At 39.7% G+C, this 27,431-nt stretch overlaps 1 protein-coding gene across 7 annotated transcripts in view; it reads left to right on the top strand.

Annotated features, from left to right (window-relative positions):
- Positions 1–26,255, top strand: part of ANK2 (ankyrin 2) — a 302,460-nt gene extending 276,205 nt beyond the window's left edge. For 5 of the 7 annotated variants that reach the window (XM_082254226.1, XM_082254220.1, XM_082254221.1 and 2 more), the window contains 4 exons: positions 5,257–5,421; positions 10,448–10,624; positions 17,498–17,589; positions 24,145–26,255. In XM_082254226.1, the coding sequence (XP_082110352.1) occupies positions 5,257–5,421; positions 10,448–10,624; positions 17,498–17,589; positions 24,145–24,328 (618 nt within the window). In that variant the 3' untranslated portion in view covers positions 24,329–26,255. The remainder of the gene's footprint in view (positions 1–5,256; positions 5,422–10,447; positions 10,625–17,497; positions 17,590–24,144) is intronic. The other 2 variants (XM_082254224.1, XM_082254225.1) reach the window with 2 other exon arrangements.
- Positions 26,256–27,431: the final 1,176 nt, after the last annotated feature.

A 27,431-nucleotide genomic window follows, 5' to 3' on the forward strand; every position in this document is an offset into this window, starting at 1 on the left:
GTCAGAGTCCTGGACAGCTGGGTCTCTTGTGTAACACTGCTGAATCAAGATGGGTCTCAGGTAAATATTAGTGGGGCTGAGGGGGACTGCTGCACACAGAAGGGTTTTTATCTTAATGCATAGAATGCATTAAGATAAAAAGCCTTCTGCCATTAGAACCACTTTAATGCAAAGAACAATATAATATAGGGGGTTAATACTACTTTAGAGGGTTAAGGAATACTCTAATATCCTCTTCCACCAAATCTGTATTTAATATAGTACTATTACACTTGATTGGATGCCAGCTGAACACTAGTTTATCTATTTCTATATGATTGCCAGACCATTATTCCTGATCTTTAAGGATAGTCTACAGACGGGTATGGTGCAAGCTGATTGGAAAGAAGCCAACGTGGTACCAATATTTAAAAAAGGGCCGAGATATTTTCCGGGTAACTATAGGCCGGTCAGCCTAACATCAGTAGTCTGTAAGATTTTGAGGGGATATCAAGGGACCATATACAAGACTTTAGTCATGAAAACGGTATTATTAGTAGTAATCAGCATGGATTCATGAAAAATCATTCTTGCCAAACCAATCTATTAACCTTCTACGATGAAGTGAGCTGCCACCTAGATAAAGGTAAGCCTGTGGATGTGGTGTATCTGGACTTTGTAAAGGCCTTTGACACCGTTCCACACAAACGCTTACTGTACAAACTAAGGAATGTAGGTATGGTACCTGGATAGAGAACTGGCTCCAGGGGAGAGTCCAGAGGGTGGTGATAAATAGGGAGTACTCGTATTGGGCGGGTGTGGAAAGTGGGGTCCCCCAAGGTTCTGTCCTGGGACCAATCTTGTTTAATTTATTCATAAATGATCTAGAGGAGGGGATATCTAGCACAATCTCGGTATTTGCGGATGATACTAAACTAAGCATGCCAATATCTTCTATGCAGGATGTGGAAATCTTAGCGGACCTGAACAAAATAATGGGGTGGGCAACTACATGGCAGATGAGGTTTAATGTTGAAAATTGTAAAGTAATGCACTTGGGCGTCAGAAACACAAAAGCAAGCTACTCACTAGGGGGGAAACCTCTGGTGAATCTAAGATGGAAAATGACCTGGGGGTCCTAGTGGACAACGGGCTTGGCAGTGGCATGCAATGCCAAGCCGCTGCAAGCAAAGCCAACAGAATACTGGCATGTATAAAAAAGGGGATTCACTCCAGAAATAAAGAGATTATTCTCCCACTCTACAAGACTCTGGTCCGGCCACATCTGGAGTATGCTGTCCAGTTCTGGGCACCGGTCCTCAGGAAGGATGTGCTGGAACTGGAGAGAGTCCAGAGAAGGGCAACAAAAATAATTAGGGGAATGGAGGGCATTGGCTATGAGGAAAGACTACAAGCATTGAACTTATTCTCTCTGGAGAAGAGACGCTTGAGGGGGATATGATATCAATTTACAAATACTGTACTGGTGGTGAGGACCCTAGCATAAGGAACAAACTTTTTAGAGAGAGGGAATACAATAAGACACGTGGCCACTCACTAAAACTAGAGGAAAAATGGTTTAACCTTAAAATACGTAAGGGGTTCTTCCTTGTCAGAGCAGTAAGGCTGTGGAATTCGCTTCCACAAGCAGTCATATCATCAGGGAGCATCGATAGTTTCAAAAAACTATTAGATGGGCAACTTAAAGACCACAACATACAGGGGTATACAATGTACTAACACACACACACATCATAGGTTGAACTGGATGGACTGATGTCCTTTTTCAACCTCACAAACTAGGTAACTATTTTAAAGATAAAAGATTTCATGAATGACTAACCATTGAATTCGTTTTTTTCTACTCCAAAGGCCCATACACATGATCAGAAAATCGTACAAAAAAAAAAAAAAAGCGCTATCATACGATAATCTGATCGTTAGTACACAGCTTTCAAGAGCTGATCAGGACAGTTCATCCGATATTATCCGAAGGGACAAACACAAAATCTTTTCTTGTACGATACCAGATTGTATGATTTTAATTTAATCAGTACAGTTTTTGTCCGAAAATACAATATAAATACCATACATTATATTACATCCTTTCCAAATTTCTATTCTGTCGTACGTAATTTTCATTACTTTAGTAACCTTTTCAGTTTCGATATGAGATTAGCATGCAAAAAAACAAATGCTTGATCATTCGTCTGATAATCTCATCATGTCTACCAGGCATTAGTAAAAGAAACCTTTACTAAAATAATATGGATGCCCCTATTTCTGACCTTTGGAAAGTCCTAGTTGCCTGACTTGAAATAAATATACATATCAGGAGGGTCAAAATAAAGTCAGAACTCCTTATCCCTTATCTGCATACTTGTTCTAAGTCAGTGATTATTGTTATTATTATACAGGATTTATATAGCTCCAACAGTTTGCGCAGCGCTTTACATCAAGACGGCAGACAATACAGTTACAATACAATTCAACACAGGAGGAATCAGAGGGCCCTGCTCATTAGAGCTTACAATCTAGAAGGGAGGGTCAAGTGAAACAAAAGGCAATAACTGTGAGGGATGAGCTGATGGAGAAAAGGAAAATACAGTTGTTAGGTGTGGGTAGGATAGGCTTCTTTGAAGAAGAGGACAGATTGGGGTAAGGAGTTTCATAGGATTTGAGAGGCTCTGGAAAAGTCCTGGAGGCGAGCATGGGAGAGGGTGATGAGGGAGCTAGAGAGCAGGAGGTGAGTTTGTTACAGACAGAGTGGGTATTCCAGCGGGCGCAAGAGAAAGGGAGTCTGGTCTTAGGAAGAAGAGAAATGTGGATTGCAGCTGCAGTCAGAGGGTGCAGGGTAATCCGTGCGTTGAGTACAGGTAAATGATGGAGGCCCAGGGTTTGGTGATATATCTTCAGAGGTTAGGAGAAGCAGAAGGGTGAGGGAGGTAATATGAGAGTGCGATTTCTATGAAGGGACATGCCCAAGTGTCCTGGAGATTTTATGTGCGTGTGGATTTAGAAATAGCAGGAGATGGTGAGTGCAGTAATAAGGAGAGGACCGAAGTGAGGGTGATATATATATATATATATATATATATATATATATATATATATATAAGCTGTGGTGTGGAGAAAAGGGTTGAAGGAGAGAAGGTTTAAGGATAGAGGACGCTGTCAGAAGGAGTGGTAGAGAGTGCATGTTACAAGGAGAACGAGCTGAAGGGGTAAACAAGGTCACCTGTAGTCTGTGTGGTGTTTTTCTCAGTATTTCCTGTGTTCATTTGCTTTGTTCATTCACTGAAGTGCTCCCAGTTATAGAAATATCCCCAGTTTGAGAAAGAGCCCCCACAGCAAATGTGTCCCACTCTTTGCAAATGTTCCTTCCCCAAGAGATGCTTATTTGTATACTGTTTGGGATGGGGGTGGGTGCTTTCCAATTAGCTAATCAGGAGTTAATAAAGTATAACTGGCTAAACAGAGCAACATTTTCACTTCAGAAACAGACTTACAAGAGGGCAGGTAATAAAGATAAGAATAGGCTATAATATAAGGTAAGACATAGGGGTAAAAAAAAAGCATTGCAATGAGGACAGTCTACATATGGTTAACCTCCCTGGCGGTATGATTCTTTTGGATTTTAGGTGCTGAAAGCGGTACCATTATTTTGCATGTAATTCTTGTGAATGAGCAGTCCAAACCAACTGTATACATTTATTATATATATTATATATATATATATATATATATGTATACATATATTATGTATACATATATTATATATATATATATATATATATATATATATATATATATATATATATATATATATATATATATATATATATATAATGTATACAGTTGGTTTGGGCTGCTCATTCACAAGAATTACGTGTATATATATATATATATATATATATATATATATATATATATATATATATATATATATGTGTGTGTGTGTGTATATATATATATATATATATATATAATGTATATGTGTATATATATATATATATATATATATATATATATATACGTATATATATATATATATATATATATATATATATACTGTGTATATATATATATATATATATATATATATATATACATATATTTACATAAAAAGTACAGTAAAACTGCAGGAAAGGGCACTGGGGGGCAATGTAATGTGATTTTATTTTATTTTGAACGGTATCAGTGTGTTTGGTGCATTTTACATTTGAATTTGCCGCCGGTTCAACCCCCCGGCGGACGTCACGTCGCCGGAGACGGAAGCCGGGGCTCGCAGACGATCGGGAGGAAGCTCCGCCGCCGCACACCGCCCGCAGTCTTCGCTGGATCCCGGAGAAAAGGTAAGTAAAACCTCCTCCAGCATCCAGCGATCTTCTTAGCGCTACCCCGAGTGTGACTCAGGGTTACCGCTTTTGGCACTAAAATCTTACCCCGAGTCACACTCGGGAATACCGCTAGGAAGGTTAAGAAAAATAAACATACCACAGTTAAAGCGGAGTTCCACTCTAATTTTGAAGTTTACACCATCAATTACATTAAAACATCCTGAAAAAGTATTGGATAATTGTTTTTTTTTTTGTTTCACTTACCTTATTTTAAATGAAAATTAACTTACCTGCCTGCCACTTCCTCCTTCTGCGGCCGCAGACGTCACTTCCTCCTTTGCATTGACTCCTGGGAGATGAGTGTCATCAATCCCAGGAGTCAATGTGCCTGCACCGGTGTCCCTCGTCACTTCCAGTTCAGGCACGTCATTCCCTGCTGAACGATTGAGAAGAGCTTCTGGCCATGCGCAGAACCAGCTGTGGGATGACGCGCCTGAACCGGATGTGACGAGTCATGGCATTCTGGGGCTCCGAAATCGAGGAAGAGGGACACGAAGAGGGATACCGCGGCTTCAGCTGCCGACACCGCAGATGGCAGCGCTGGACAAGAAATTTACAAGGTAAGTATTTCATCCTGCAGGTAAGCTAAACAGGGGACAGTTCAGAGGCTATCGTTGCTTAAATGCACTATCCCTGACTGTTTTAGGGGTATTTTTATCTAAAAAAAAAAATTTGGTGGAACTCCGCATTAAAGACAAAACCTAAGGAGAGCAGTTTTTAGTATCACAGTTTTGGGTGGAGTTTCAGCAGTAAGAACAAACAACAGTTAAAGACCTGGAGGTACTAGATCAGTTTTTCTACATTATAACTTGAGCAAAAATGAATATGTTTACCTTTTCATAATTGCAAAACATTGTTCCCTTTTTTACCTGTGCAGGTGACTCGGAAAATTATTAGAAGATTTGTTTTACCTGATGGCACAGAGAGAGAAGAAGTGGTGGCACAAGGGGCAGCTCATGAGCCATTGACAGTTGAAGAAGGAGATTCTGTCTCAAAGGTTGTTAAACGAACTGTACTCAAGAGTGACAGCGAACATTCTGAGGTAAGTACAGAAAAATACAGTGTTAACAAGACTACCAAATTACATGTTTCATTAGAGTTATGCTCTACATTTAATAAATAAATACATAATACAACATTACATGATTTCTTATAAAAAGTCACACAATCAGCTCAGTTATTTGCTTCTATACATTTTTCGGCAGCTAACAATAAATTAACATATAGACATCCGAGAACTGCTATTAAACAAGCAATCGTTTTATGTTGTCTTACTTAAAAACACCTAAAATATTCTTATAATTTATATGTCAATAAATAGTACATTTGTCATAAGGTATAATATGCAGTATATGTTACAAAATAAAAAATGCATCTAAAGCCCAACTGTGGGCTCCCATTTCCTAATTCCCAGTGCTCTCCCTTCTCCCCCTGCTGTATTTTTATCTATTTGCTACCTTTTCCAAAAATCTTCAGGGCAGTCACATGATATAAAGAGTCATATTACTCTTCAGATCTTCTCTTGGTGGTGGGTTCTCCTCAGTGAAGGAGAGAGTGTCATGATGACGATGTGACACTGCAGGGCACCACAATGACACTTATGACACCAATGATACCCTCAGTCTTCCAGGTTGAATGATTTATTCAACTCAAAAGACAAAGGAATGGAATTTCTGCAGGTACAGCGTTAGATAGGAGATGAATATTGCAGCCAGAGCTGCTTTTATATGTTCAACCTCTGTTTGTCCTGCTGATCCTCTGTTTTAATTTATTTGAGTCACTTGAAATTGAATTCTTGATCTGCATATTTGACCTTGCACAGAGTATGAAGGTCATCATTAGAGCTAAGCAGCTAGCATTTTCAGGACAAATGGTCAGAATTAGCCTATGTAATTCTCAATGCACAGGTTTTTTTTTTTTTTTTTTTCTTGTTAAATAGTTTTTATTAAGATTATTTCAAATAGTAACAAACAGGGAAAGGAAACCATAATAATAACAGAGGAAAGCAAACTCATAAAACATTGATATTATGGCCAGTAGTACATAGGTGCAGTTATGCAATCTAACTTCATGCCCATGTAGATAAGCCATTACAGCATCAAGCAATCCAAATATACGAATAGCATTAATACTTATAAGATGGGGTCGCTGATGGCCGTTCTCTAATCGGGCCACCCCCAACCCCCCTGAACACCCCAAATGGGTACACACTGTGTTCAGTTGGGGGGGGGGGTAGACCCTCCGACAGCTAAACATCCGCGGACCACCATATTTTAGACTGCCATGTACATAGTTCTACAAGATGTTATTTGTGACACTAACAGAGAATATATGAAAGGTAAAGTAAAGGGAATACTCTTTGGTGGTAAATCAAAGCAGGCTAATTGGGCTTGAGACCAGGAACGGCATTAGGATGCTTTAAAGCGGTTGTATCCCGCTTTTTGACACTTTTACCCACAGGTAAGCCTATAATAAGGCTTACCTGTAGGTACAAATAATATCTCCTAAACCGGCACGGTTTAGGAGATATTTACAGTGTATGCAGCCGCTCGCGCGAGCGGCGCATGCGCTCTGAAGGTCCGGGGGGACCTTCAATTAACTTGCCGGGAGCTTGCCGGAAAAATCACTCCCGCGCGCATGCCGAACCCGGAAGAGACGACGAGGGATCATGGCAGCGCCAGCATCGATGTCCGGGGGTCCGTGTCGGGGCTTCGTTTTAAGGTAAGTTAAACATAATGGGCTAGTATGCGATGCATACTAGCTCATTATGCCTTTGTCTTGCAGGTTTTTTTTTTTTATTTTTTTTTGTTATAGGGTTTACAACCGCTTTAACCAGTGAATCCATCGTTTGCTAAAGATAGGCATACTATGATCTTTAACAGCTAGTAATTTCTCAAAATGACATTGTGTGTTTACCCGTGAAGTAAGTTTCGCACAGGTTTCTTTTAAATGCCCATGAATGAAAAACCAAGATTAGTGGTATAAATCATTCATAACACAAATAGAAGCTTCTAATTTGCTAGCCACATACCTCTATATAGAAAAGTGATCATATGATATTAATGTTTAATGGGGAGCCATATTAAATATTTGAACATTTATTAAAATAACCCTACCATTATTAAGAATTCCTTTATAATGAATGAATCATAAAATAATGCACTGAAAATTCGTGAGCTTTTCATTTCTGAAAATTGTGTTTGCTAAATAAATATCTGTATGAATTAAAGCAGAAATGACATGGCTGCAGCTAATCTTATTCTGTTGTCATTTTAATATACAATCTATAGCACTATGCAACAGCTAGTTTTATTAGATTGTTTTTTTCCCAGCTTCTGGTAATGAAGCCAGGGTGCTCAAACTATTCCAACTATGGTAGGCCTTAATTGACCATTAAAACTAATTTACAGGGGGAAATTGACTAAAGGCGGAATTAAACCCAAAACCAAGAATGTAATATATTGCAGCTTACCAGTCATTATATGTTGAGGCTGTGTTAGTTTGTTTTTTTATAGGGTTTTTTTTTAACCTCTGTTTTCACCTGGTGATCTGCCCAGTAACGCACCTCCTGTATTAAAGTGCCTCCAATCTGGCTTAGTACAGGGGGTGCAGCAGACAGCAGAATTGTCAGTCCTGGGGGGGAGGGTATTATGAAATGTACTAGCAGATTTAAATACACTACCAAATTGAAGCCAAACTCTAGCTTATTCTTTAAGATCAGTTAAAGCAAATGTTTGTTTCCTTTTGGGATAAAGGATTTACATGTACAGTATAATTGAAAGTTGATTAATGTAAGCACCCCTGTCAGTGGTAACTGGTTTGTCTTATCCCAGAAAACTGATACATCTGGAGCAGAGCTTGTTCTTTTTTTAAAAAAAAAAAAACAACAGACTTACTGACTGGATCACCAGATGAAAATAGAAGAAAGAAAGCCTAAAAAAGGAAATTAATGCAGCCATCATATCTAAGAATTGTTAGGCTGCAATAAATGCTAAAAAAAAAAACAACTTTGCTTTCGGGTTTAACACTGCTTAAAGCAGTTAGTTCAGACATGAAACAGAATAACCACTTGCCGACCTATATACGGCGGCGGGTTGGCAGGTTCCCGTGAATTGCTGTTCCTGTACAGCATTTCGCAGGAGTGATCCTGGGGGCACTCACGCCCACTCGCCCGCGGGGAAGCCGATCCACAGGGCCAGTGGCCTCAATTGCCGCCGGGCACCCCTGATCACTCCCTGTGAAGAGAGAATGGCGGTCTGCTGTTGTAAACACAGGAATCAATGCAGAACTCCTGTGTTCCTCCTATTTAGGAATACAGGTCTCTGTGTATATTCCATAAACCCATCCCTCCCACAGTTAGAAGAAAGCACCCCGTAGGCTCACATTTAACCCTTTGATTGCTTTTGGGTTAACTTCTTCAATGCCAGTGTCATTATTACAGTAACAGTGCATATTGTTAGCACAAATTACTGTAGTAATGTCACTGGTCCCCCCAAAAGTGTCAAAAATGTCAGTTAGGGGTCCGATCTGTCTGCCGCAATGTTGCAGTCCGGGCTAAAAATTGCTGATCGCCGCAATTACTAGTAAAAAAAAAAAAAAATGTCATACATCTTTCCTCTAGTTTGTAGACGTGATAACTTTTGTGCAAACCAATCAAAATAAGCTTATTGTGATTTTTTTTTTACCAAAAATATGTAGCAGAATACAAATTGGCCTAAAATGATGAAAAGGTTAGACTTAAAATTTTTGCGGGGGGGGGGGAATGTTAATTAGCAGAAAGTAATCAATATTGTTTTTTTTTCTTTCAAAATTGTCGCTGTTTTTTTGTTTAAAGCACAAAAAAAATAATCGCACAGGCGATCAAATACCACCAAAAGAATGCTCTATTTGTGGGGAAAAAAGGACATAAATTTTATTTGGGCACGACGCAATTGTCTGTTAAAGTAACGCAGTGCTGAATCCCAAAAAATGGCCTGGTCATTAAGGGGGAAAATCTTCCGGTCCAGAAGTGGTTAAATAGAATGCTAAAAGCAGATACAGATCAAGCGGTCCTACTAGTGTGCCTGTTTTTTATTTATGTTTTTGAGTGGAAGAACATCTGTGCTTACTTAACCATCTTTTATTGTGCTACTGTTGACTTTGTCATTACATTTTCTGGTAGTTCATTCCATATGTTTGCTAATGCAGAAAAAAATTCTAAAGACCCAAATACACACTTTGAAGAAGTATAAAACTTGAAAAAGGGACAATATGAATCAAATTGCTGTGCTCTTCCCACGTGTTTTATTGAGGTAATGCATTGCATTCCTTGCTGCCTTCTTCTGCTTTGGTCAAAGGAGGAGGATGTGAACTTTGTGTTCCTGTAGTGGCAATGCTGCTTATTATTGAAATTCGGTTGGTTGCAGGCTGGTTGGTAAGTTGTGAATAGAAACTCCTTGGCTTTTTTGACAATGCGTTTGCCCTTCCAGTGCTCCTTGCTGTTAAGACCAGTTATAAGTGGGAGAAGTGACCATTTTTTGTAATGTTTTTTTGTATGCTTATTATTGAAATTATTGTAATGAGTGTGTTTCATTGTAAAAATGAGAATAGTCTTTATATTCAAGGGTCTTTTGTTCTTTCATGTATATCAATATTAGTATACAAAAATATAATTGAGCAATAACTGCATAATTCTGTGCTTCTATTGTCCACTCTGCAATTCAAATCTGTGAGACTGGGTCATAACAGAGCACTCTTGTATATATATATATATAGCAAATTCAGTCCTTCATGATTTAAGCAGATATCTAAAGTTGATGGTTTCATGATGGTTTCATGGTGATTATGCTTAGTGAACTATTTGGCATTAACATCACTATGTATTGCCATACTCCTATGGTCATCCCACACCACCACTTCTCAAATAAGCAAGAACTAATCATCTGAAGCCTCCTATGTGCTGGACAACAGTATGAGGACTTTTTTTCTACAGAGATAAAAGGCAAATAGCATATACAGCTTTGTGGGGCAAAAAATGCACAAGGCAGTAAATAAATTGATCTAAAGGTAAAAACAAATTGTGTCACCAGATTTCATTCTCTGAACCCCGAGTTTCATCATCAGTATTCGAAATGGAACCAGTGGAAGGACGTAAGGTCAGCAAGGTTGTGAAGACCACCATGGTCCATGGAGAAAGGACAGAAAAGTTTCTTGGAGACCTTAGTTTAGCATCAGATCTGCCATCAGCCAAAGATGATTTTGAACAGGTATTATGGTAGCTAAGTAGTTTCTACTGTCAGTAGAACCTAGCCATGCTTTTCTACTTCTTCAGCAACCTTATGACTTCTTATATCTAACATGGTAGCAATGTCTGATTAGCTACTTCTGAGTAGAGTAGAGCATAGTTTTTTGTAGAGCATAGTTTTTTGTAGAGCATAGTTTTTGTAGAGCATAGTTTTTGTACAACTACCACACTGCTTTCCATACTTGTATGTTTGCAGCATGTGCTTGATTATTAGAAACTGAACTCCAATAGAACACAGCCTTAAATCTTCTGATTGTTCAGCTACCAAAGTTCTCTATTGCACTCTGAGTTTCTCATGGACAGTAAAGTTTAAACCAAACAACTAGATCACTGTGCAGTTTTGATATAATCTTTTTACCAAATTAACCCTGATATTTACATTGAAATTGAGCTTCTTCTAAACTAAACATTATAAAAGACCAGTGCAGAGAATTGTGATATTTGAAAAGTCAATCGAGGCCTCACGTATAATCTGTTAATTAAGCTGACAACATCCAGTGGGATGAACTCTTTGTAAATATATTGGCAAATGCAAATATCCCTCAGTCTAGGCTGGCAAAAAATATATAATATTTCAGAATGATAGTACTACAGGGATGCTGTAAATATTACTACTGTGCTCAAGGGTTGATATAAACATTTACAGAAAATTAATGAATGCAGATCTTTGAAAAGTGCACATTTCACCTCTGAACCTGAAGGACTGTCTATGTCCTATGGAGGAGCAAGTGTGGACTCTCACTCTTATGTATTAGTAGTAGTATGACTGAAGTGTTAGGGCTACTGCTTTTCCGAAGGGGACTGCAGTCCCTGGAAGTGCTCATCTGGATACTTCTAGAATTAGGATGTACACTTTTGTTTACTGTCTGGCTGTATCTATCACATGACAGAGTATCAGCAGGTGGCTAGCAATTTTAGGAGGTAAATATTGGCCTCAATGATATACTCATTATAGGTTTCCTCTCAGTCTAGCTCAGGGGTCTCCAGACTTTCTAAACTAAAGACCAGTTTACTGTCCTTAAGACTTTGGAGGGGCCGGACTGTGGACAGTGGAGGTGGATAACGCCTCAGGCTTGGTGGTCAGTGGGAGTAAAAAATGACATTCCACCCCTGTGGTTAGGTGGAGAAGGTTCCCAATCATTGGTGTCAGTGGGAGGAATAGTGCCTCTTTGTTGGTGCCAGTGGGAGGAATAGTGCCCCATCATTGGTGTCAGTGGGAGGAATAGTGCCCCATTATTGGTGTCAGTGGGAGGAATAGTGCCCCATCATTGGTGTCAGTGGGAGGAATAGTACCCCATTATTGGTGTCAGTGGGAGGAATAGTGCCCCATCATTGGTGTCAGTGGGAGGAATAGAGGAATAGTGCCCCATCATTGGTGTAAGTGGGAGGAATAGTGCCCCATCATTGGTGTAAGTGGGAGGAATAGTATCCCATCATTGGTGTCAGAGAAAGAATGTATGCCCCATCATTGGTGTCAGTGGGAGGAATAATACTCTATTGGTAATGTTAGAGGCAGGAATAGTGCCCCAAGGGCTGGATAAGAGCAAGCAAAGGACCGCATCCAGTCCGCAGGCCTCAGTTTGGAGGCCACTGGTCTAGCTGATTAATAAAAAAAAAATGTATTTTTCTTTCTGCTTTCTAAACAAAATCAATGTACCTAATTACCTAAAATAAACACATTGATTGAGTTGAAATGTTTTTTTGTGTGATCTTAGCTCTGCATAAAACATTGCATCAGCCTCATCAGAGGCTGTTTTTTATAAGTCATGGTTATATCATTAAATTTGAGCCTAAATGAATCCATAGCAACATGTCCTGACAGCCGCCTGTCTTTTCTGCTTTTCTAAGGTCAGCCTGACCACCACTGAATACGGAGGAGAAAGCAGGCAATGTAGTGTGTTAAATCATAGAATAAGCTATAATTTTAAAAATGAAACATGTCATTACCAAAATATGGGTGTTGACTTTTCAAATTCTCTGCCTGTCATATTTATTCTATGGATTTACTACTTGGTAAATCACTGACTCAGAATAAGCATACTGCCAGTAAGTCAGAAGTCCCAACGTGCATGATTGCTTGGGGTGAACAACTCACTAAATACGGTAGTGAAACCCACAAAATGAACATAAAAAGAAAGTAGCTAGCAATTTCTAAAAAATGCAGCAGTAGATTTTTCTAATATGATTGGATTACCTGAGCAAACACAAAGGGAGAATGGATGTCAAACACAGTTGTGAACTGCATGTAAACTGTTGCATTGAGAAAATAGGAAATTGTTTCTCAAAGTACAGTGTGTAAATAAGACAATATTTATGGCAGGCCTTTGCAGTTTTAGTTTAATAAGTCAGTCCTCAGGCAAGGAGGGAGGGGGAGGGATAAGAGTCAGTGCCAAGGCAGGAAGGGAAAGGGAGGGGGATCAGTCAAAGCTAAGACAGGGAGGGGGACTGAGGGAGATAGACTATACTGTCAAAAGTACAGGAACGCCTGCCTTTACACACACATGAACTTTAATGGCATCCCAATCTTAGTCCATAGGGTTCAATATTGAGTTGGCTCACCCTTTGCAGCTTTACTAGCTTCAACTCTTCTGGGAAGTCTGTTCACAAGGTTTAGGAGTGTGTCTATGGGAAATTTTGACCATTCTTCCCGAAGCGCATTTGTGAGGTCAGGCTCTGATGGAGGACCAGAAAGTCTGGCATGCTGTCTCCGCGAATTGATCCCAAAGGTGTTCTAATAGGTTGAGGTCAGGAATCTGGGCAGGCCAGTCAAGTTCCTCCACTCCAAACTTGCTCATCCATGTCTTTATGGACCTTGTTTTGTGCACCGGTACAAATCATTTGGTGGAGGTAGGATTATGGTGTAGGGTGGTTTTTCAGGGGTTGGGCTTGCCCCTTTGTTCCAGTGAAGTGAATTCTTAAGACATCAGCATACCTAGACATTTTGGACAATTTCATGCTCCTAACTTTGTGCGAACAGTTTGGGGATGGCTCCTCCCTGTTCCAACATGACTGCGCACCAGTGCATAAAGACATGGATGAGCGAGTTTGGGGTGGAAGAACTTTACTGGCCTGCACAGAGTCCTGACCTCAACCCGATAGAACACTTTTAAAAAGATTAGGAGTGGAGACTGTGAGCCAGGCCTTCTCATCCAACATCAGTGCCTGACCTCACTGTAACGCATCAACTGACACCCCGAATGGGTACCTCCGTTGACGGATGCTCCTAGTGCTTCCGGATGGCCCTAAGCACTCCACCAGACACCATAACCGCCTCAGACTCCACGAACCGACGCAGCCTGGTTGGGGTCTCGCTGTCCCCTACCCACCCTGGACCTATGACAAGGCCCCAGGTTCCTGTGGGTGAACCTCTCTTTCCCCAGAGAGTGAAGCAGGAACAAGCTCTTACAATAACTTAGTGATTATCCAAGGGAGTATGAAGAGCATAGCAATCCCTTGTAGCATACCCCCCCCCCCCCCCCACACCCCAAACATGAGTCAAGACTTCATGAAGGGGTAAAAACAGACTGTTTATTGAACAGAGACACACTCAATTTATACACACATGAGCACAACCCCCTCCTCATCAAATTACTACACACAGGTCAGGGGTTGAATGATTACATTATCATATGCAGATGAAAGTGTATACAGGAATAAAACGAATCTTGAACTAATTAGCTGGCCATCTGGACAGAACAATGTGAGTTCATTAACATTTAACAATGGGACAGGTACAATCCACATTCCATTTCAATACACAAACAATAGGGAAGCCTGTCTGGCATGGAGGGACATGGAATAAACACATTATTTAGAATTCAGACTTCATGGCAATGGTCTATAACAGTCTAGGTCTCCCAGTGTAAAGTGGGAATAAATCTTCATATTTCTTTATGAAGATATTGCTGACAAATATTACTGTCCCATCTAAAACAATTCAAACTTTTAATTATCTGTCTTTCACTTCCAGTGACGGTGAATACCGTCACACTCACAAATGCCCTTCTAGAAGAATGGTCAAACATTCCCAAAGACACACTTCTAAACCTTGTGGACAGCCTTCCCAGAAGTGTTGAAGCTGTTATAGCTGCAAAGGGTGGGCCAACTCAATATTGAACCCTACAGACTAAAACTGGATTTCCATCAAAGTTCATGTGCGTTTAAAGGCAGGTGTCCCAATACTTTTGACAATATAGCGTAAGCCAATGTTAAGGCAAGGAGGACAAGGCAGTTACTGCTCAATCTATGAGGCAGGGAGAGAGGCGATTAACTCCTCTGACTCACATAGCTATAAATGTAAATTTTAGCTTAAGCTGCTAATATCTGTAAACAGAACAGCTAAAAACAATAAGGTGAGTGCAAAATGCAAAAAAAAAAATCCTAGTGCACCCCCTGCTACTTTGAAATAAAAATACAAAATATTACTGCAATAGTTCTTATTTACTTAGACTAAGCACTATTTTTACCAATGCAGGGCACTACAACACTCAGTGGTACATAGTGGTGTGCTGCAACACAGGTGTGTTGACAAAGGTGCATGGAAGGGGGTTGGACATTCAGAGTGAATGGAATACCAGTGCACATAACATGAATTACAGCAAGTTACTAGAAAGTTTTGAAAGTTTTGAAGTTTGGAAAGTTCTTTAATACATATCAACCAATCACAATTCATCTTTCACTGGTCTGATTGCAGTATCTGAGAGTTATACTACACTGCACAGATCTAGAGTTGCTTAAAACTGCCTGTGGAGAGTATGCCCAATATACATGAAGAAGCACACATTGAAGTAAAACTATCATGAGAGAATTATGCCGACTGTCATTGCTAACCTTTTTTGTGAAAATGTTACATGCCTAGCTGTTATGCTAGTCCTCTGGCTCTAGTACTTTCTCAATCACTGGGTTTGATTTATTAAAGGCAAATAGATTGTTCACTTTTCTAGGGAATTTTCCCTAGAGCATAGTGAATGTGGTGAAATTTCACTTTGCAATAAATACCCAACCATGTGCAAGGAAAATAAAAAACATATTTTTGTTTGTACATGATTAGATGATGGAAGTCAGCAGAGCTTCCCCTCATTCACTACGCTCTGGTGAAAATTCTCTTGCAAAGTGCAACTTCCCTTGTACAGTGAACAGTCTGTTTACCTTTAGTGATTCAACCCCACTGATTTAGAACAGGTATGCAGATCAGTTAGGGGGAACTATATTCAGCTCCACTCTGTACTGTGGTGTCCTGGAGTTGCCTCACTGGCCACTGGCATCTTCAGCCAGTCTTCTACTAGATTCTGATTATAGACTACTTTGTTTAGGCGGGCCGAGATGGCATCACTCCCTGCATGTGTGAGAGTTAATCATCTTATCAGTTGCTAAAATTGTATACTGAGCTGCACTTGCGCATCTCAACATACAATGCGGATAGGCATCACCAGGCTTGGGCCTGTGTTACTGGAGGATGGACTTCCACTAGAGGAGTGGCAGTTGACAGGGCACTTGGATGGCACAACAGTGCTGCATGGAAGAGCCCGACGTTCCTGGTTCAGGAATGTTTCCTAAAGGCATTCATTGTCCCTGTACTGACCCTGCTCAGCAGAAGCCTTTCTCTGCATTATTTACTTTCCCTAAGAAGCAGGGTCTCTGTCTCCAACCTACCACCTACCTACTTTCTCTAGGTATGCCCCAATGATGCAGGTACCATAATTTATAGGGTACCACACCAAGATGGCTGCCAAAGGTCACCAGAAGTTGCAGCGTCCATCTGGACAGCTGATAGCTTTGAGACATCGATGCAGTCCAAGAGGGAACATTTTTCCTAAAAGACTCCACTCCATCTGGCACAGTGCCACCTACCTCATTTTTTGCAATTTTTTATTTTTATAATTAAAGCTCCACTTAAAGACACACAGAAAATCCAGAAATTCTTATCTGCTTATTTGTTCAAAGACAGCCAGGCATCTAGCAGTTTCTTAAGCAAACCTCAGCAATGGCAGTACTATGACAGGTTTTTGTAAAGCAAAAAAGGAAAAAGATATTGATTACCAAGTGCCATTTAAATTCCATGAATGTGCCAGACAACTGACAAATCTCCAACTGCTAAAAAAAGAGCAAATGGTGTCAATCTATAATTTAACCAATATGTTCTTAGTTCTTAGGGGAATGAGAGGCTGTATTCTTGTAATTTTACCTCCATTATATGCTATATGTAAAGGACATCAATTAACATACTTGTATATGTGTGAAAGCCACATTTTTTTCAGATAAGAATAATACTTACATATATTATAGATTATGTTTGCACAGAGTTAAGCCTCGTACACACGCAACTATTATCGGCCGACCGATCGTCCGACTTTTGTCCAGAGTGGAGTTTTGTTGGTTTGAATGTGCCTAGACTGCGCACGATTTTTGTCGCCCAACAAAAATCTACTTCAGAAGTGATGTCATGTGCTGGTTAACTTTCCGTGTGTTTTTTCTTCTCTGAGCATGCCCAGTCTTGATCTTCAGATTTTTGTCTGGCGAAATCTGTACTGACTGACGGAAAATTGGCCGTTGTGGTGATGGCCAACAAAAATTTTATAGCCTGCACACCAGATTTTTTCGGCCGAAAAGTCGGAGTCGGTTGTTGGAAGCATCATACTAACAAGCCGAAAATCGGCAGATCGGACGTTGGCTGAAAATTCCCGGCCAATAATCGATGCGTGTGTACGAGGCTTTAGAGTACTTTAGTGAATCTTTTCTAGCTGTGTATAAAAGGTTTGTCCATAGCCTGAACTCAAAGCATACTGATCATACTGTGAGACTTCTTCTATTCCTACAGTGCTGTTTGTTTTTCTAGGCTCTAAACTATGCAGGTGGAGATGTAAGGGTTCACCTTCCGAATTTAACGGAAACACAGATTACCAAAGAGGATGGATCTGTTATAAAAAGGTTTGGGCTGGCATGGCACCGACCTTAATAGTCTGCAGTGGAACTAACAAAAACATTTGCAAGCTTCCAACATGAGGAATAGACCTTATGGACAGGAAGAGAGGCGATCATATATAAAACTAACAATCACTGACTTACTCCATAAGGTTACCTTGTGAGCCATCAGTGGCTCTCTGCTGTATGCAGCAAGAAAACAATTTAATTTTAGTTATATAATATGTCGCATTAATCTAAGAAAAAAATAATTTGCTTCATACAAACATACACACTAATGATCTTGTGAAGAAAACTAAAACAATAAACAATTAAATGATGTTGTGTATTGGTTCTAATACTATACTAAACTAAGAAATAACATGATTTTTTTTTTATTTACTTTTGGTAAAATATTCCTATAAAACACTCACTATCACCCACCCCCATGTGTGTGTATAACTACAGTATATGCCATGATCTAAAAAGTGTGTACAAAGTATGTTAGGCATTCATATGCTGTAAATACTGGGAAAGCACAGATACTGCCCAATACTACACAATGAGTGGAATTGGTCACCGTGCAACTAGTGCTTTCTGGGGAACATCACAATTATGCTAAAGCCAGAGGTCTACTTAACTTGCCAAAATCTGAATGTGATTAGTTGGTGTGAAGAACTTCTTAAGTACATTTGATACATTAGGCATCCCTGTACATAGGAGACTAAGGGCCTACCATGGATGTATTTATGAATGGCCTTCCTGCATTACGGACAGGTAAACAAAAGGAGTTCCCGGATTACCTAGTCGAAAACAAAATAGAGTGGGGTTTCCTGGTGCACTACAACCATACCTAGACAAAACAATTGGGCCCTGAGCTGGTATGCATTTCAGGAATTGATTTTCAGCATGGCTGGAGTGTACTTTTATAGTGGAAATCCAGGAAATATATAGGGAGGCTGTCCCCCTTTATGTAATGCTGGCTGGGGGATGGACCTGCAGACTTTCAGAGTTGAATGCCTCAGGAGGCACATTGGAATTCTAAATTCTTTACGAATTCCACCGGATAGTCTGCAAGTTTTTCAAATGAAGAACATAAACTCACACCTAAAATATGGGTGGTTTGAAGTTTTTACGTTTTAGAATGCAATGTTAAGTTTATATATGCAACTCTAAAATCAGATATATTCAGTTGGTACTACAGTAGGTTTAAATTTCTATAGCTGGGTACACACGTACCGAAAGGTGGCGGGTTCAACAGGAAGTGACCGATGTTCTGTATGTATGTACGCGTCTCTGCTCAACAACAGAGGCCAGCCTAACGACCGGCTTCCGTGGAACAATCATGATGAAAAAAATAGCATTTTAGTCAGCGCTTCCAGCCAATGGCTGCAAGTGCTGATCAGTATACTCTGTCAGAATACAATGGTACAGAGGTGGAGATTGCAATACAAATCGTTTTGTTGATGCAGGGATCTATGTGTGTACGTGTATCTTAGTGTGTATCTATGTGTGTGTATACACTACCTTAATCTCTGAACAGATGCCGACTCTCACCAAAACAAGCACATTTAGTGTCAGCCTTGTTGTAATTGCTTACCAGTGTGCCTTGGCCAAGCATGTCTTAGTGTAGCAACCTCCTAGGTAGGGACTAAACAGAAAGTATAGTTTTAGCTCTGTCTGCTTACCAGAAGAGCTGCAGGTAAATCTATATTGTTCTCTGCCTACCAGAGAGCAGGATCTGTTAGTGAGGTCTGCTTGTTGTGCTCATAGTGCGACTCATTCTGTCTAGAGAGTGTTTCACACTGGTCCAATGGGGAGGCATGTTGGACAGTGGGAGGAAACCTGACGAATGGGTGCATGGGCTTTTGATACAGTCCTGATGATTGGCAGAGGGAAAGTCACCTCGGTGCATTTTGGTATACTGTATAAATGCCAGGAGCACATGGGCTGGAGGTCTTTTCGTTGGAGAGGGGAGTCCCGGAAGGAGGGGGCAGCTGCCTCCTCCTCTGTAGTGGCCTTGGAGGGGCCATCCTGAGGGCTGGAAGAGTAGCAGAGAGGAGCTGAACCCAGAGGTCAAGGGAAGCTGACTGAGAGGGGAGACACTGGAGGATCTGTCTCTGCAGTACAGTGAGTACAGAAACTCGTATGAAGGGTCCTGACCTGAAGGGGGCCACCCTGGCTCTTAGGATAGTCAGTGGACAGGTATCAGCTGGGAGGGGATGCTAGTGAGAGTGTCCTGAAGCTAAGATAGCATTCACTAAGTTGTCTTGTCAGAGAGTAAAGAGAGCAAGAGACCTAACCTCATCTACACTTGTGACTGTGTGGATTAAAAGCCTGGCTGTTCCTGATCACTAAAGAAGTTCTGAAGATATAAGTCCTCATCTATGTGAATAGTTCAGTTGGAGTATCCCACTATTCCCTTCACCTATCCCAATTTCAAAATAAACAACAAAAAACCAACACCCCTAGACTGTTTATTTCTGTGAAGAGCCAACAGGAGCAAGGAGGGATTCAGGAACTTTATCTGATTATAACCGTGTGTTGGTAACCAGGGAAGCCCGCAGAGTCAATATCCAGCAGTCCTTGCGGGGCAGTGCTATATTAGTTTAGTAGTTTAGCATTCCTAAAATCGTATTCAATTATTTAATATAAAATCTTTGGTGACCCTGGAGGGATGGAATCACAATCACTATCAGTATTGTTTAGCAGGGGTACTGTAAACTCATTATGAAGCAGATGAGTCCCTATTGTCTGTGGAAAATAATAATACCGACTCTTATGCAATTCCTAAAGCATTAAGTCTTTCTAAAGGATATAAGTGTCTGTAACAGCAGCGTGATACAACCTGGTTTGAGAGATTTATGTGAAACCAAACATCTAAATGAAAATCCTACTTAAAATTCATCTCCAAATCCTGCCTAATGGGAACCATCTGGAACACCACTCAAGCTGACATAGTAAATATTAGCGATGACAAGCCATTGGCTGATTAATTAGCAAAATAAATAGATGTTTCTTAGGTGTGCTTGGATCTCAGAATACTGAGCATCCAATGCAGCTTTGCAGATGTAAAACAGCACTCTCTTGTTATAAAGGTGCACAAATTTGACTTTCAGACCTCTATTAGAAAGACATAACAAGTTGACTTAGGCTACATTCATACAGACGTTTGTATCTGATAGCAGCCAAATGCCAAGCAATCTGCACTTGAAAAAGTTGATATATTTCCTGCAGATAGTTGCAGAATTTAAATGAGTTTAGCTAAAACTCTTTTTTTTCCCAATATCCCATTCTTGGGGGGATGTTATACCCCAGTCAACTCCTCTTCCATTATGTTGGTTGTTTTCTGAGCAAGGTGATAGAGCTGTGCAATTAAAATGGAGTACAGAGCAAAGCTGATGGTTACCATTGATTCTTGCATGAGAGGAGAAGATTAAGGGTAGGTTAACACCTTGATTGCATGAGAACTCGGCATACATTCCCATGCAATTCCTGCTCTGTGCAATTCAACAACACGTTCATTTGAATGGGCTGCACTAGAATGTGGAAAAAGTAGTGCATGCACAAAATGCCCTACACCAAACCACATGGTACTGCACTGCCTTGCAATTTGGTGTCCACAAAGCACTTCATTTGCATTTTGGGAAAGGTTAACAATACATTGGCACCCGAATGGACATTGCAAGGGTAGTGCGATCACCTTGGGTGCTGGAAACACATATGGAACGTGCCCTTCGAGCTTTGTGTTCTGGTATCTACTGGCTCTGAGACAGATAAGGAGGCAGGGAGAGAGGCAAATGAAGCAAAGATGGGCAACATCTGCTAATATCCCAGCATCTAACTAGGGTACATTTTTTCCTGATGTATAACGAAATCAGAACCTATCCTGATAAATTTTACAACTTCATGAGAATGAATGAGAACCACCATGAGAATGAATACCAACATTTCAGAAAGAAAAGTAGTGTGTCCTTTTCTGCTACTAAACACAACACACACAAAGTAACATGCTCTTATCTGCAGATAGCTACAAAAATTTTAAGTGTAGAGAAGACAAGAATGCATAAAAGTAGAGCATGCTTACATCTTTTTTTAACCCTGTCATGCAGTTGAGTAATCACCTGGACCTGGAGATAAATTGTCTGCTCTCCCTCCAGAAACATAACACTTAGGGCTCCCTGTTCTTCTGTAACCCTGCATGATATGATGCAGATATAAGCCAAGTCCCTAGTAACAAGCTTTGTCTAGAATTTATTTTTTCATAAAACTATATGCAGCTGTAATCCTTGAACATCCAGCAGAAGGGGAGGTATACTACATAAATTACACATTTATTTTTATTTTTTAACGTAAATTATTTCTTAGAAATGATGTTCCTATTGCAATATAGGAGATAGAAAACCTGCAGAGGACTTCTAATGAGTAAACCACACAAACTTTGCACTGAGTTGAATGATTAGGGGATCATAATAACTGCTGTGCTTTTCTATCAGTGATGCATACAACAAAAAGGATTGGGTTTTTACACAACTCAGTGAATCATCATGGTAGTTTCAGGGCTATAGTGTTAAATTCTTTACTGCCAGTGATACAGTGCACCTGGAAAGTATTCACACTTCACTTTTCCCAAATTTTGTTATGTTATAGCCTTATTCCAAAATTGATTAATTATTAATTTCCTCAAAATGCTGCAAACAATACCCCATAATTACAATGTGAAAGAAGTTTGTTTGAAATCTTTGCAACTTTATTAAAAATAAAAAACGAAAAAAATCACACGTACAAAATTATTCACAGCCTTTGCCATGACACTCAAGATTGAGCTCAGGTCCATCCTGTTACCACTGATCATCCTTGAGATGTTTCTACAACTTCGAGTCCACATGTGGTAAATTCAGTTGATTGGATATGATTTTGAAAGGTCCCACAGTTAACAGTGCATGTCAGAGTACAAACCAAGCCATGAAGTCAAAGGGATTGTCTGTAAAACTCCACGACAGAATTGTATTGAGGCACAGATCTGGGGAAGGGTACAGAAAAATGTCTGCAGGATTAAAGGTCCCAATGAGCACAGTGGCCTCTTCCTAGAGTGGGCCGCCCGGCCAAACTGAGTGATTAGGGGGAGAAGGTCCATAGTCAGGGAGGTGACCAAGAACCAGCAATTCTCTGTGGAAAGAGGAGAACCTTCCAGAAGAACAACCATCTCTGCCGCACTCCACCAATCAGGCCTGTATGGTAGAGTGGCCAGATGGAAGCCACTCCTCAGTAAAAGGCACATGACAGTCCGCCTGGAGTTTTCCAAAAGGCACCTGAAGAACTCTCAGAACATGAGAAACAAAATTCAATAGTCTGATGAAACAAAGATTGAACTCTTTGGCCTGAATGGCAAGCGTCATGTCTGGAGGAAACCATGCACGGCTCATCACCTGTCCACTACCATCCCTACAGTGAAGCATGGTGGTGGCAGCATCATGCTGCGAGGATGTTCTTCAGCGGCAGGAACTGGCAGACTAAGGATCAAAGAAAAGATGAATGCAGCAATGTACAGAGACATCCTTGATGAAAACTTGCTCCAGAGCACTCTGGACCTCAGACTGGAGTGAAGGTTCAACTTCAAACAGGACAACGACCCTAAGCACACAGTCAAGATAACAAAGGAGTGGCTACAGGGCAACTCTGTGAATGTCCGTGAGTGGTCTAGCCAGAGCCCAGACTTGAACCTCACAGAACATCTCTGGAGAGATCTGAAAATGGCTGTGAACCGACGCTCCCCATCCAACCTGATGGACCTTGAGAGGTCCTTCAAAGAAGAATGAGAGAAACTTCCTGAAAATAGGTGTGCCAAGCTTGTAGCATCATACTCAAGACTTGAGGCTGTAATTGGTGCCAAAGGTGCTTCAACAAAGTATTGAGCAAAGGCTGGGAATACTTATGTACATGGAATTTTTTTTTTCGTTTTTTATTTTTATTTATTTTTAATAAATTTGAAAATATTTCAAACAAACTTTTTTCACATTGTCATTATGGGGTATTGTTTGTAGAATTATGAGGAAAATAATGAATTGAATCAATTTTGGAATAAGGCTGTAACATAACAAAATGTGGAAAAAGTGAAGCACTGTGAATACTTTGTGAATGCACTGTATCGGCACCACAGATGCTGAACACATCTGATTTTGCATGCATGTAGCTGTAAATTTACAGCATCTTGTGACTGTACAGAGGAGAACTTGAAGAGGAATTGAGCTGTGCCCGAATGCCCTTTTGTGACTGTAGAATTCTTTACACAGACAAAGATAATGTCATAGAATGGTACCGTTGCCAGTTTTCTAGGAGTCCTTCTTTTGGAAACATTCATTGTCAAGACTGTCGCAAAAGGATTATGTCTGCCAGCATTTGCAGAAAAATACTAACGCAGCTTTCTTTCCATTTAATTAGTATGCTGCTTATAACCTAGGGCAAAAAAAAAAAAAACCTTTTACAGAATTTTCTATGATTTTTATTTTTAAATGTTTAAAAAAGTTCATCACCCTTTTTCGAATATATATATTTACAAAATAATTGTGTTTTACTCTTCAGAACAATGATGAATAAAGCCAGCACACAGAAGAGGACTGTGGTGAAGGACCAGCATGGGAAACATGTTTTCGTTGAGCATTTGGAGGATGTTCCTGAAGCGTTCCACAAGGATTCCCTCCATACTGACCTCCAGCAACTTCTCACCCGCTTCTGCGGAGAAGACTGTGAGCAAGAGGCCAAATGAGAGGCTGCTGAGCCACACTTACAACACATATCTGTAGTCAGTATGCAAACGATACATTCTCCTCACGCACAAGGGCCATGAGTGGCATCCACTGGGTGATCCTGGCACTCCTGTTCTGCAAATGTTGTAAACAAAATGATCAGCTTTGTGTGTCTGTTTGTAAATGCAAAGATTATTTGTGACCAAAGATAGCATCCTTTGGATGGTATACCCATTTTATTATTTTCTTTTTCCATTTTTCCATTTCAAATCAGTTCAGGTTGACCTTTTTCTCCAACATGTTAGCTTCGTCCACAGGCCTCTTCAAAGTGTCTGCCTAGGCAACTTTTAAAAAGGATGGACCTGACAGTGCTACATACACAAAGTGAATGTGCTTGAATTAGAAGATTTCAAACTCTCCTGCAGGCCTTGACTACACTTTGCTTAGTGGAAGGCAAAGTAGTGAATGAAAGTGACTGTTCAGAGACTTGGTATTGCTTGGGGCATTTAGAACAGGATTCAAAGCATCCACATACAACCATTAAAGCTCCAGGTTACTCTACTGTCTATCAGTGGTTCTAAGACATCAGTGAGGTTTCCTGAAGATGAAACGTAATCAAATAACCAATCTGCTAGCTGCTTATATGAAGGCATACACACATATTCAAGCTACTCTAAACTGGACTTGTAGTAGAGTCAGTTACTCTACAACAAATATACTTGCTCCAGTCAATGCTTTAGCAGACCATATTGTCTTATAACTAGTGGAAATGTCTGCTGGTCATAGCACTGTAAATATTAATAATGGGAAAGATATTTCCCTAGTTAAGTAAAATAATAATTAAGAAGTCACCGTGTTTATCAGGATTTCTTATGGCACATGCATGTGGCATCAAACAAAATGGAATAAAACTCCTATAATCATGTGTTGACCTTGTAAACCCCTTAGCACTGAGCAAGCAGTTTTCACAAAAATGTGTCCTCTTCTATTTCTGTACTTTATTTTTATGTCAAAAAATTGAAGACACAAGGCAAGTTTCAGTTCTATTTTTTATGTTTTTACATTGGAAACAAATCCTTGAAAATGGTTATAGCATTTATGCACTTTTTTTTTAAAAAAGAAGGGATTATAAAAAAAAGGAAATATTTTTTGTCTTATGTACCTTATTCTTGTGGTTTAAACTCTGTAGCCTTTTAACGTACAAATATATATATATAAATAAATAAATGCATATAAGCACTATACATTTTAAACCCGTTTATTTAATGTAAGTAGAGATTGGGGAGAAAACAAAGAACAAAACATAGCATTAACCTACATGTTGCTAATTTATAAATAACATGAAAAAAATATGAAGTCAAATCAGGCCTATGCTCTTAAGGAATCAGGAGGGAAAAGACCCACTGAGAGAGATGAATGTCAATTGTAAATTAATAGGATTTCTTTAAATCCCTTGTAAACGTAACAACACTAAATAATTCTTTAGTTTATTTAATTAAAATGACCTACTGTGTAGCTTTATTTTATTTTTGGCACAAACGTTGCTAAATTACTTTCTCAGTAGCCAAAGTGAGGTCATAAACCATGAATAATGAGTTATGCGGCTGTTCCAGTGTTTGACAAAGAAACCTAAAAAAAAAAAAAAGTCATGTTGTGCTACTTGCAGTGCAGATGATGTCTGTGTAACAGCATAATCACTTTTATGGGTTCTGATTCCTATTTTTTAAGTTCTGCTCTGTTACATAAAAATCAAATTTTACTACTGTGAGAGTTGACATATAAGTGGATGACTCAGCATCTTGTTCCCATGGTGATAACACTAATTTACTATTCTATGAGGGCATGTCTTAGTTACAAATGGCAAAAATAAAACACACTAACAATACATAGCTGCAATGTGTACAATGGCTCATTTAATTAAATAAAGTGTTCAATGTAAAAACGAAATGCTTGTGTCTGTCTGGTAATCTGGAAAAAATACTGTATAATGGGCCCAACTATGAAGATGTCAAAAATAATGAAACACAGAAAAGTTAAAGAAATTGTAGAAATTCAATAAAGTATTTGTGCCACTTTTCTGGCTGACCTACAACCTGATTCAAAAAGCCCTGCTGCCAATTTGAGTGGCTTCATCGAAACATGAAAAAGATTCAGGTTCATTGTAAGAGTGGCACTATGGCTGCACAAACTTAAAAAAAAAAAATACCTCCAGTTTGTAGAAAGCTAAACTGAAAGAAATTAGGACAAACTGTAATTTGGCATACAGAGACAGGCAAAGTATCCTATCCTAAGCTGTTGCAAGGCATGTGCAGCTTACCTCTTTTTTTCTCTGTGTCGTAATAGAAAGAAGGTTCTGTCCCTGAGCTGTTAGTAAACTTCCTCTACCAGCTCTTGTATTCTGATGTTGCTTCCTATTGTTTTGAGAAGAAAATCATGAAGAACATTCAGAGCTGGTATATCTTACTTACAGAGAAATTACATTAGCACAACAAATTCTTGATATATTACCCTTCAGTATCAGATGATTGATGCTGGTGTTTTCATCACAGAGCTCTGATCAACGTACAGAGTACAGAGAGCAATATCTTTGGACCCATCTACTCTAACACCCTATGTAACCCTAACTATAACATTTACCAAATATTCTGCAAATTTAAAAAAAAAATTCTTTATCTCATACATTGAGGGACATGGATGAAATAATTCATAGATGTGTGGTTATGATGCTGCCTTCAGGACACTCTCAAACAAAACAAAAAAGGTGAAGGCCTGTCCACCATAAACCTGCCCTAAAGCACCATGCCTCAGTTTTTTTTTTTTTTTTGCTAGTTTCCTCTAAAGTTAAACATTTTCTTTTCAGCTATGTCAAGGCAGTAGCCTATCTTGGCACTTTGTGGATGTTTTTTTCACCTCAAACATCACTACTTAATGCTGCTTGAGCTAGTCTCTACATAGCACCTGTCTGGACCAGCTGATCCTTAGCGGAGCCTTGGAGGCTGTACTTGGATCCCACAGGACTGAAAATTGCGGGGTGTGCCTAAAATCTGACCTTCAAGCACTGGGCTTTGCTTATGGTGAGGCACCTAGTTTACTAGCTTGTTAGTCCCACAGCACTTTACAGGT

Source organism: Pelophylax lessonae (assembly GCF_965119305.1).
Source record: "Pelophylax lessonae genome assembly, chromosome: 1".
In the NCBI taxonomy this organism is placed as follows: domain Eukaryota; kingdom Metazoa; phylum Chordata; class Amphibia; order Anura; family Ranidae; genus Pelophylax; species Pelophylax lessonae.